The sequence below is a fragment of the Perca flavescens genome, chromosome 16, assembly GCF_004354835.1.
Source record: "Perca flavescens isolate YP-PL-M2 chromosome 16, PFLA_1.0, whole genome shotgun sequence".
Taxonomy (NCBI): Eukaryota; Metazoa; Chordata; class Actinopteri; order Perciformes; family Percidae; genus Perca; species Perca flavescens.
In genome coordinates, this window is record NC_041346.1 from 29,467,303 (window position 1) to 29,480,250 (window position 12,948).

Below are 12,948 nucleotides of genomic sequence, written 5' to 3' on the forward strand. Positions count from 1 at the left end.
TCGCTCTCTCTCCCGTCTCCAGGGGCGCTCTGGTGACTTCATAAGTTCATATTGACGTTGGCACTTTTTTGTTGGACTTCAGTAACGGAGAGAGAGGGAGGGAGGGAGGGAGGGATGGAGGGATGAGAGTGGACTTTTATTTTCCTTTGTGTGTATGTGTGGGTTTCTTTTTCCTCTCGCAGAAATACATTCCCCACTAAAGAGAGAGAGAGAGAGACAGACAGAGAGAGAGAGGGAGATAGTGTGTGAGAGAGAGAGAGACAGACAGAGAGAGAGAGGGAGAGAGAGAGACAGAGAGAGAGAGAGGGAGAGAGAGACAGAGAGAAGAGGAAAGCCTCCACTGTGGGTCCCGGTTCATAGAGATCCAAAAAGATAAAAATTAAAGAGCTTCCCCCCTCTCCAGATTCATCCTGTCCGAACAGAGTGATGGTGGTGACGGGGGAGAGACAGAGAGAGAGAAAGGCGAAAGGGAGGGAGGGAGGGGAGGAAAAGAGAAAGACAGGGGGGGGGGGGACAGAGAGGACCGGGCGTTAGTCCTCGTCACATTCATGCAGAGGTCCTTCACACGCCGAGGCCTCCCCGAAACCTCTTTCTTCCTCTCGGTGCACTGGCAAGGTCCCATGGCAGACGCAAAAACTATGTAGCGCTTATGATTGGTCGTCGTGCATGTGTGTGTGTGTGTGTGTGTGTTTCTAAGTGTGTGTGTGTGTGCATGTGTGTGTGTGCATGTGTGTGTGCGTGCAATAAGAGGCTTCTGGGAATGGTCCTTATACACTGCAAGGTGTTGCGGAGAGGGCTGTTAGGGTGAATTTCCTGCAGCTGATGAGGATATGAGGGTGGGTGGCTGTGTGTGTGTGTGTAAAGGTGTGTAAATGTGTGTGTGCGTGTGTGTAAATGTGTGCGTATTCACAGGCCATTGCTATTGCGGTGCGTGAGCGGAGGTTTGGAGAGCTCCACCACTCCGGCCCGGCCTTTCCCGATGACTTTGGGGGCTCGGCGCAGCAGCTTCTGGGCTTCTGTGAACGCCTCGGTCAGCTCTTTCTTCCACTGCACGAACTCCGGATCACTCTGCACACAGACAGGGGGGAGGGAGGGAGGGAGGGAGGGAGGGATTACTCAGGGATCAGCTCATCGTCATTATCTCCCCGCCGAAAGAAATTCAGTAAAATGTAGGGCTGCCACCTCTTAGTCGATTAGTCGACTAATCGGTCGTTTTGGTCTCAGTCGACTAAGATTTCTTTAGTCGATTAGTCATTTTTTATGCTTATTCATGCTTAATTACTCATTTCCAAGAAACTTCTGAGCACATTTATGGTAAACACAAGATTTAAAGTGGTGCTTTTGCAGGATTAATTGTGGAGAAACTCAGTTTTACAGATGGTTAATTAACTACATTTATATTGTGCTTTTCTAGTCTTAACCACCTCTCAAAGCGCACAGCTCTGTTAATTAAATCAACTAATCGATTAGTCGACAAAATCCTATAAGTGTTAGTCGACTAAGAATTTCTTTAGTCGAGGACAGCCCTGGTAAAATGAAAAAAATAAGAAGCTCCTACCTCACACTGCAGCACAAACTGCTTGCCTCCCTTGATGCGCAGCAGGATGCACTTCTTGTCTTTAATCTGCGTTTCCTCCACGGTCACAATCTGCTCCATCGTCAGCAGGTTTTGCTGAAAAAAAAAATTGACCAAATCAGAAAATGAGCAGGCGATGAGCTAACCCTGCGCAGAAAACAGATAATGACGCACTAAGGCGGAGCCGAAAGACTCCGAGATCACGTCCTGCTGCAAAACTGTCAGTTGTGACTTTTAAAAGTCCCAGACAGCGGGTGGATTTATTGTCCCGGGCTCTGTATTAAAAAAAGGACCACTTCCTTTATTTACAGGTTAATGGGATGGTAACCTAGCCTGGTCCTACCAGACTCTGGTACATTAGTCTGGTTCTACCAGAATCTGGTCCATTAGTCTGGTCCTACCTGACTCTGGTACATTAGCCTGGTCCTACCAGACTCTGGTCCACTAGCCTGGTCCTACCAGACTCTGGTCCACTAGCCTGGTCCTACCAGACTCTGGTATACTAGCCTGGTCCTACCAGACTCTGGTACATTAGCCTGGTCCTACCAGACTCTGGTACATTAGCCTGGTCCTACCAGACTCTGGTACATTAGTCTGGTCCTACCAGACTCTGGTACACTAGCCTGGTCCAACCAGAATCTGGTACACTAGCCTGGTCCTACCAGACTCTGGTACATTAGCCTGGTCCTACCAGACTCTGGTACATTAGCCTGGTCCTACCAGACTCTGGTACACTAGCCTGGTCCTACCAGACTCTGGTACACTAGCCTGGTCCTACCAGACTCTGGTATACTAGCCTGGTCCTACCAGACTCTGGTCCACTAGCCTGGTCCTACCAGACTCTGGTCCACTAGCCTGGTCCTACCAGAATCTGGTACACTAGCCTGGTCCTACCAGACTCTGGTACATTAGCCTGGTCCTACCAGACTCTGGTACATTAGCCTGGTCCTACCAGACTCTGGTCCACTAGCCTGGTCCTACCAGACTCTGGTATACTAGCCTGGTCCTACCAGACTCTGGTCCACTAGCCTGGTCCTACCAGACTCTGGTCCACTAGCCTGGTCCTACCAGACTCTGGTATACTAGCCTGGTCCTACCAGACTCTGGTACATTAGCCTGGTCCTACCAGACTCTGGTACATTAGTCTGGTCCTACCAGACTCTGGTACACTAGCCTGGTCCTACCAGACTCTGGTCCACTAGCCTGGTCCTACCAGACTCTGGTCCACTAGCCTGGTCCTACCAGACTCTGGTATACTAGCCTGGTCCTACCAGACTCTGGTATACTAGCCTGGTCCTACCAGACTCTGGTATACTAGCCTGGTCCTACCAGACTCTGGTACATTAGCCTGGTCCTACCAGACTCTGGTACATTAGTCTGGTCCTACCAGACTCTGGTACACTAGCCTGGTCCTACCAGACTCTGGTCCACTAGCCTGGTCCTACCAGACTCTGGTATACTAGCCTGGTCCTACCAGACTCTGGTCCACTAGCCTGGTCCTACCAGACTCTGGTCCACTAGCCTGGTCCTACCAGACTCTGGTATACTAGCCTGGTCCTACCAGACTCTGGTATACTAGCCTGGTCCTACCAGACTCTGGTCCACTAGCCTGGTCCTACCAGACTCTGGTATACTAGCCTGGTCCTACCAGACTCTGGTCCATTTCATTTGTACAGAGAGTCTGGCCACTCTCCATCCAGCTAACCCAGCCACTAAAACATGTTTTTAATCACTTTTATAATCCTGAATTGGGATGTTGATTGCCTGTACGAGTGTCAAATGCTGCACAATTAAGATGTGTGTTTTTTGAGAGCTACTCTCATTGAAAAGGGATTCTCTGTTGTCCCAGACCTGGGGACACAGAATGGGGGCAACATGGATTTAAGCCCAGTTGTGTATGTTGTTTGAAATCCTCTCGATGAAGGTCTGGAGGGACCGAAACACGTTCGCTTTGTGTAAATAAACGGTGATGATATAGCAAGAGCAGAGTGCAGGATTTGTTCCTTTGTTTCCAAGTTGATGTTATTTTACAACGCACCTGTGCAGCAGAATGTTTGGATGTGCAAAAAGACTTGAAATAAGCTCTGAGTTCCTGACGCCTCTCAGGGAGGCTCTTCCTGCTGTAGCAGTTTGAGGAGGCTGTGAAGACTGAAGCTCTCTACCGAGGCTGGAGCTCTCTCTACCGAGGCTGGAGCTCTCTCTACCGAGGCTGGAGCTCTCTCTACCGAGGCTGGAGCTCTCTCTACCGAGGCTGGAGCTCGCTCTACCGAGGCTGGAGCTCTCTCTACCGAGGCTGGAGCTCGCTCTACCGAGGCTGGAGCTCTCTCTACCGAGGCTGGAGCTCTCTCTACCGAGGCTGGAGCTCTCTCTACCGAGGCTGGAGCTCTCTCTACCCAGGCTGGAGCTCTCTCTACCGAGGCTGGAGCTCGCTCTACCCAGGCTGGAGCTCTCTCTACCGAGTCTGGAGCTCTCTACCGAGGCTGGAGCTCTCTACCGAGGCTGGAGCTCTCTACCGAGGCTGGAGCTCTCTCTACCGAGGCTGGAGCTCTCTACCGAGGCTGGAGCTCTCTACCGAGGATGGAGCTCTCTACCGAGGCTGGAGCTCTCTACCGAGTCTGGAGCTCTCTCTACCGAGGATGGAGCTCTCTACCGAGTCTGGAGCTCGCTCTACCGAGGCTGGAGCTCTCTCTACCGAGGCTGGAGCTCGCTCTACCGAGGCTGGAGCTCGCTCTACCGAGGCTGGAGCTCTCTCTACCGAGGCTGGAGCTCTCTCTACCGAGGCTGGAGCTCTCTCTACCGAGGCTGGAGCTCTCTCTACCGAGGCTGGAGCTCTCTCTACCGAGGCTGGAGCTCTCTACCGAGTCTGGCGCTCTCTACCGATGCTGAAGCGGGGAGGTGGACTACAGCGCTAAACACCTTCTGCACAAAGACAGCAGGGACGCTGGGGACACAGCAGAGACCTTTGTGTTAACACTCACCCCGTCTTTGAGTGTTTTTAACTGTTTTAGCCACTGCTCCGTCATTGTGGCGTCGAGACAGACAGACAGACAGACAGACAGACAGACAACATTCATACACTGACAAAAAACAGAGCACCCTCTCTTGACTTCAGTTATTATAGTAAACTTAAACAAAAACATATAACAAAACAAAACAAATACTCCGTGAAAATATATTTTTAGTAAACTGAAACTAAACTAAAACCTTCAAGAAAAACTAAACTGAGCTATTCTCGAAACATGTATTCTGTATGTAAATATAACTACAGACTTCTGAGACATTATATCTGGCCCTGACAAAAACAAACTGAAACTAAATACATAAAACCTAAAACTAAACCTTTCTGAAAACAAGCTAAACCAAAAACTAGCCAAAACACACTGAAAACTAACTCAAACTAGGGCTGTGCAATTAATCATTCACAAAAACTGAATAATCGAGAAAAACAATTATTTAGCTCATTACGTTTTTCTCTTATGTTCTGATTGAAAAAATTATCTTTGAATAGGAAAAGTATTAAGGCAAATTTCACAGTTGTAAGTTGTTTTTTTTTTACTGTTGATTTATTTACAGGGTTCATACGCATTTTAACCAATATTTTTCGGCAAATTTACATGACTATGTGTTCCTGAAAATGTCAGTCGACATTATACAATAAGAATACTTATCTGTGTTAAAGTTTACCCTCAGAGGTTTAACTATAAAATGAATGATAATGTCTGTGGTTCATAGTGGAATTCATAATATTGCTCCCTGAATACAACGCTGAGGTTAAGAAGACGTGAAAATACATTTATTAATTATTATTCTGTGTGTTAAAAAATAAATTCCATGACTTTTCCAAAACTTTCTGGGTCTTTTTAGGTTTCCAAAACCTCTCCAGGCCTGGAATTTGCGTTTTGTCAAATTCCATAACTTTTCCAGGTTTTTTCAAAACATATGAACCCTGTATTTAACTTTTCCCACTGTTTTTTAAGTTCAATAATTGCAACACCTTTCCAGAAGTCAACAAGTAATCGTGCTAAATTATCGTGATTTCAATATTGACCGAAACAATCGTGATTATATTTTTTTTCCCATAATCGAGCAGCCCTAACTCAAACTAAACTAAAACTAGCAAAAAAACACTAAAAACGTACTAAATCTAAACTAAAACCAATGACGTGTGCGCTGTGCGCTGGACTGACCCGTGACTCGCCCTCTCCCCTCCACTCCACACGGTTGGGGAACAGGTAGAAGTACCGGCGCTGCCACTGGGTCAGGAACGGGTTCCCCAGCTTCAGCATGTAGCCGTGCATTATGCAGTCCTTTCCGAAGGCGTAGTCTGCACACATGGAAACACACACACACACACACACACACACACACACACACACACACACACACACACACACACACACACACACACACACACACACACACACACACGCGGTTAGAACACCCTGCAGGCATCTGAGTTTTTGATTTGTTTTGGATTTGAAAAACAACATACAGTACAGGCCAAACGTTTGGACACACCTTCTCATTCAAATGCGTACAAAAAAAGTGTGAAATAACTGAAAACATGTCTTATATTTTAGATTCTTCAAAGTAGCCACCCTTTGCTTTTTTATTAATAAGGGAAATAATTCCACTAATGAACCCTGACAAAGCACACCTGTGAAGGTAAAACCATTTCAGGTGACTACCTCATGAAGCTCATTGAGAGAACACCAAGGGTTTGCAGAGTTATCAAAAAAAGCAAAGGGTGGCTACTTTGAAGAATCTAAAATATAAGACATGTTTTCAGTTATTTCACACTTTTTTGTTAAGTACATAATTCCATATGTGTTCATTCATAGTTTTGATGCCTTCAGTGAGAATCTACGATGTAAATAGTCATGAAAATAAAAAGGAAACGCATTGAATGAGAAGGTGTGTCCAAACTTTTGGCCTGTACTGTAATCCAAAGGATAGCATGTTAAAGTGTAAACACTTATTTCCAACATGGTCCTTGGTGTTAAAACATGCAACACATAACAGACCTATTTCAGGTCAAAGACAATAACATGTAATACAGATCATCCAAGGTTTCAAAGCATTATAAAATCAGAGAATCATAAATCACATAAAATAATCAGTCTACTCTAATTAAAAAAATATTGGCTACTCTATTCCATAAAAAAAGCCTTAACCTTGTGTCTAAAAGCCCCACTTTTATTTACAATTTTGAGGGAAAGTGGCAGATTATTCCACCTGTTTTAAAAAAAAAAAACTTCTAGCTGCATTGTTGACTCTGGGCACTTCACAAGAACAGACACTGGCCCTAGTATTGGGATTATGCTGTGTATGAACCATTTTTATATGGCCATGTAGATATTTGGGAGCAGAGCCATTTATTGCTTCGTGATTATATTGTCCCTGGCGGTGGTCTTTACCCTCCTCGTGGCCCAGCTGCTTGTTCTTGGCCCTCTTGCGCGCCTCGTTCTTGTCCGTGTCCGAGTTGACCGCCTCGTAGACCGTCTCGGCTACCTCCTGCTGCCAGCGCTCCGAGATCACCAGAGGGAAGTTCTTGTACAGCTCCTGGTCGCTGTCCAGCAGCTGCAGGAGACAGACAGACAGACACACATCCACTGTCAGTCGTATAGTAAGTTTTAACTTCCATTTCCCACCGGGAGCGACTCTGCTGCCTTTCCCGTTTTGTTCCGTTTGCGGCGGATTTGCGTCAAAAGTGGCGTACGGACGAAGCGCTTGAATACGCACGGAAATATTCTGATTTGTAAAAACCGTGCGCACGCACATCCTACGGCGGTTTCCCTTTAGAAATCACAATCGACTCTAAATGTGGCGCAGCTTTGGCGGCATCAAGTCACGCCCCATAGTTGCCCTTAAAGTGCTCATATTCTGCTCATTTTCAGGTTCATAATTGTATTTAGAGGTTATATCAGAATAGGTTTACATGGTTTAATTTTCAAAAAAAACACCATATTTTTGTTGTACTGCACATTGCTGCAGCTCCTCTTTTCACCCTGTGTGTTGAGCTCTCTGTTTTAACTACAGAGTGAGACATCTCACTTCTGTTCCATCTTTGTTGGGAGTCGCACATGCTCAGTAGCTAGGTAAGGATCATGTATCAGCTAGCTGTTTGTTTCTCCAACTTTCGGCCTGTACGAGGCAGGATTAGCCGGGAGACTTCTTCTAAACGAGGGAGCACTTCACACTTAGCGTGGAATACCTGCAGAACAGGGACATGGAAGTAGTTCTTTTGCAGATTATGGTGAACCAGTGTGTGTTGTAGCAGTGCTTTGCCATTGAGAACGAGCCTCGTTTCGGCTAGTGACGTAGAAAGCCGTGCAGATTTTGACCAGCTCACCCGGAGACTGAAGGCAGGACACATTCAGAAACCAGATCTCACTCAGAACACCATGGATGGAGTTTTTTCAAAGTTTGTATGCGTGTGAGACACTAAATAACACCCCAAATCCCAGAAAAAAAGTGATTTTTTTTTCATAATATGGGCACCTTAAATAGTCAGTGAAACGCCCCAAATGAATATTCATTCACACCGACATCATGAGCAGAGAGGAAAACAAGACACAGACATTTCCCTCAATGTGAAGTTGCAGATCTGGTTGGAAAGGTGGAGAAGAGGGAAAGATGCTTGCAGGGGAAAGTGCGGGCGTTAGGAACGCCAAAAAAGCCGTAGAGTAGGGTTGGGTACCGAAACTCTGTGCCAATAGGGAACCGGTGCCGACGTAAACGGTAGTAACGAGACCGAATAAGAACGAAAGTTTCGGTGCCTCATTTCGGTGCCTGACTTTACACTACACCTGACAGCATGTAACGTTAGCCTACCTTTAGCTAGCAGCTGGATTAATCACGGTTAAGATGCTGACAGCTAACGTTAAACAGTGTAAAGTGTGACTGGATTTCACTGTGGAGGACTTCAACAGCGGGATGGAACAATTCATAGATATACAGTATGTTTATATGGTCGGAATTAAACAACACAGACGGTGCGTTCACTTGCAGCTGCCGTTGTCGGAATTAAACAACACAGACGGTGCGTTCACTTGCAGCTGCCGTTGTCGGAATTAAACAACACAGATTCACTTAAAACAGGTAGCCTTGTGGTGCATTCACAGTAATTGTAAAATACCCTTTTCCCTAGTTATTACATTATTATTAAATCTTTAATTTTGACCATGGCCTATTGTTTACTACAATTATTTTTTTTCTTCTTCTTTTTTTTTTAACTTTATTGAAAAGTACCGGTTCAGGCACCGTTTAGGCACCGGCACCGTTTTAAAAGTATCGATTTAGCACCGAATCGAAAAAAAAAAACGATACCCAACCCTACCGTAGAGTGACGTGTCGCAGACGCAGTTAATGCCACAGCCTCAGAAGGTCGGCCCGTGGCCCAAAATTAAAAAGAAATGGTACGGAGGCATCGAAAATAGGGATGCACCGGCCGAACATCGGTAACGGGCGATATTTGCCTCGTTAACTGCCATCGGGAAATAAAAATGACGTTCGCCGATGATTATGTGTGTCATGAACGCTGTGCTCAGGAGAAACTTGGGGGGGGAGATACCGAGACGGAAGAGGGCCCCCGCGCACTCTCCTCAGTAACTTAGATTAAACAGAGAAGATTTTACAGTTTCAGAGAAAGATCAGCGTTTTGCAGTTTGCAACACGTGTTGCATTGAAATTTCAAGAGAGGGGGGGGGGGTGCTGTTAGAAAGTCATTTAACACAACAAATCTCATTGGACATTTGAGAAGCAGGCACGAGGCGGTGTACGGCGATTACCTGCAAGCTGACCAAAAACGGAAAAATGAAGCCGCCAAGAAAGCGCAACCCCCGGTAAGACTCAGACTTCAATTGACACGGCGTTTGAGAACGCCAAACAGCCTCCTCCAGACAGCGCCGAAGCCAAACAAATAAACAAGGTGATGGGGTTCATCGCTTTAGATGACCAGCCTTTCTCTGTAGTGGAGGACGTGGGTTTTCGGAGTCTGATGAAGTTTATGGAGCCACTTTGCCGAGGTCGGTCTCCCCGAAATCCACAACATTGCTGCCACGCACATTCATGAGCTACTGGCTTGCGACATCGCTGCAATCAGTTTCTCCACAGATATATGGAGTTCAGATGTAAGCCCTGTGAGCATGCTTAGCCTCACGGCACAGTGGATTGATGAGGACTTCAACCTGGTGAAGGCAGTGTTGCACTCCCAGGAGCTCGCAGGTACCCACGCCGCATCTGCCATCTCGGAGGCATTTGAGAACATGTTCCAGACGTGGAAAATCGACAAAACCAAAGTGCATGCTGTCGTGACAGATAATGCTAGGAATATGACGAAATGATGGACAGTGACCTGGCTAGTTTTGGCTGCATGGCGCACACACTGCAACTGGCAATTCATGACGGTGTTTTTAGCCAGCGCAGCCTCACGGATGTTGTGGCTATTTGCCGAAAAATCGTCGGCCACTTTAAACACTCACCCCTCGCCTATTCCTGTCTCCAGGCTGTTTCCACTCGCTGGAGTAGTACATTTTATATGATGGAGAGATGGCTGGAAAAAAAGCGTGCACTTGCTACATATGCCGCAGACTACGACCTCCCGGCCACTCTCGGTGCGCACCAGTGGCAATTAATTGAAAACTTTCTAACACTCCTCTCCCCATTTGAACAATTGACGAGAGAAGTTAGCTCATCAGAAGCATCAGCTGCAGATGTCATCCCCTCTGGGACAGCCCTGACACGTCTTCTGAGTAAGCAGGCTGACACAGACCACGGCGTTAAAACAACAAAGACCTCATTAATAGAGGCTGTAAATAGACATACAAGGATCGTTACTTTGATGTAGAGATGGCCCGATACCACTTTTTTGCTTCCCGATACCGATTCCGATACCTGAACTTGCGTATCGGCCGATACCGAGTACCGATCCGATACCAGAGTGTCCTATATTTCATTATGTTTTAACAGCTGTATACTACTATCTCTGTATGGATGTGATATGATGTATAACAGCTGTATACTACTATCTCTGTATGGATGTGATATGATGTATAACAGCTGTATACTACTATCTCTGTATAGATGTGATATGATGTATAACAGCTGTATACTACTATCTCTGTATGGATGTGATATGATGTATAACAGCTGTATACTACTATCTCTGTATGGATGTGATATGATGTATAACAGCTGTATACTACTATCTCTGTATGGATGTGATATGATGTATAACAGCTGTATACTACTATCCCTGTATGGATGTGATATGATGTATAACAGCTGTATACTACTATCCCTGTATGGATGTGATATGATGTATAACAGCTGTATACTACTATCCCTGTATGGATGTGATATGATGTATAACAGCTGTATACTACTATCCCTGTATGGATGTGATATGATGTATAACAGCTGTATACTACTATCTCTGTATGGATGTGATATGATGTATAACAGCTGTATACTACTATCCCTGTATGGATGTTATATGATGTATAACAGCTGTATACTACTATCTCTGTATAGATGTGATATGATATATAACAGCTGTATACTACTATCTCTGTATAGATGTAATATGATGTATAACAGCTGTATACTACTATCTCTGTATGGATGTGATATGATATATAACAGCTGTATACTACTATCTCTGTATAGATGTGATATGATGTATAACAGCTGTATACTACTATCCCTGTATAGATGTGATATGATGTATAACAGCTGTATACTACTATCTCTGTATAGATGTAATATGATGTATAACAGCTGTATACTACTATCTCTGTATAGATGTGATATGATGTATAACAGCTGTATACTACTATCTCTGTATAGATGTGATATGATATATAACAGCTGTATACTACTATCTCTGTATAGATGTAATATGATATATAACAGCTGTATACTACTATCTCTGTATAGATGTGATATGATGTATAACAGCTGTATACTACTATCCCTGTATGGATGTGATATGATGTATAACAGCTGTATACTACTATCTCTGTATGGATGTGATATGATTTCTATCTTTGTTGTCGGTCTGGTTCAGGTTAAACTCTTTGTGAAACATGAACAAACACAAACAATGAATGCCCCAGAACTTTCTTTTATTCTCCAGTTTGACAGTCAGTTATAACGTAAAAAGAACATAAATAAACTACTTTAATGTAGATTTTCTTTAGGGCTTTATTACGTGGTATCGGATCGGTGCATAAACTCCAGTACTTTCCGATACCGATACCAGCGTTTTAGGCAGTATCGGAGCCCATACCGATACTGGAGATTATAGAAGAAAATAGACCAGAGAGGACAAGTACCTCTGTATCCCAACAACTGGGTATTTTCCTGGCAGAGACCAATATTCCCAGAGGTGAGAGAGCACTCTGCTTTTGGAGAAATAACCACCTGCGTTTTCCAGAACTCGCACAAATGGCACGCAAATACCTCAGTGCGCCGTGCACCATCACCGAGAGTGAGCGATTATTCAGCTCTGTGTCTCATGTCTTGGATGAACAGAGAAATGGGCTTTGCTTTGACAAGGCAGAGATGCTTATCTTTGTAAAGAAAAACATGCATCTTATTAAGAAGTAGGCCAGAGATTCAGCAGGTGACTTATGTGTCATTAATGATCAGAAGTGGAGGTACTGTTTTTGTTTTAGAAGATGCCCCATGTTCCAGCCTGTCAGTTCTGAAACACTGTAATGTTTTATTCTGTATGAGAAATACACAAGGTGAAACATAGCCCTATTTATGTTTGTATTTATGAATAACATAATGTATTTATTTTAATAACAATTTATTTATTTCACTTGTTTTTGCATTTACACTTGATATAGAGCCATAGAGAGCCGGAGTCCCGCCCTTCTACTTCCGGTCCATGGGACCTTAATTCGGAAAGAATATCAACGAGAGTCAATCTTATACTTCGACAGTATAACAATAAACGGAGACTTTCTTCGGTTGAAAAATTCTTTTAAATTGACGAACATCACATTTGTAATCCATGGCTCAATTCAAATGGGATCTAAAAATAACCTCTCCCCGTTCATTACAGTTCATATTTTTTCAGAGTTAAGGTCCCATGAGGTCCACCGGAAGGGGCGGGACTTCGGCTCTCTAGTTAGACTTTTTCAAAATAGCTCTACGACGTGGAAGCCTCCTTGGACTTGCCCATCCAATGTAAACACAGATAAGAAATTTTTCGCCGAGGATAAGTCAGATCATTGGCAGAGGTTATTTTACACCAATGAGGACATATTTAGTAATGAAGACATTGATTTTAGCTAATAAAATACTTAAAACACTACACTGTGGACCTTTAATAACAATGTCACACACAAGACTAAATGTAC

General features: G+C 44.5%; 1 protein-coding gene across 1 annotated transcript in view; it reads right to left on the bottom strand.

Annotated features, from left to right (window-relative positions):
* Positions 1-286: 286 nt before the first annotated feature.
* Positions 287-12,948, bottom strand: part of grk3 (G protein-coupled receptor kinase 3) — a 155,376-nt gene continuing 142,714 nt past the window's right edge. Inside the window, exons 18-21 of the mRNA XM_028601466.1 lie at positions 6,994-7,156; positions 5,764-5,900; positions 1,559-1,672; positions 287-1,068 (exon numbers count right to left, since the gene is read on the bottom strand). Of these exons, the coding sequence (XP_028457267.1) occupies positions 907-1,068; positions 1,559-1,672; positions 5,764-5,900; positions 6,994-7,156 (576 nt within the window). The 3' untranslated portion in view covers positions 287-906. The remainder of the gene's footprint in view (positions 1,069-1,558; positions 1,673-5,763; positions 5,901-6,993; positions 7,157-12,948) is intronic.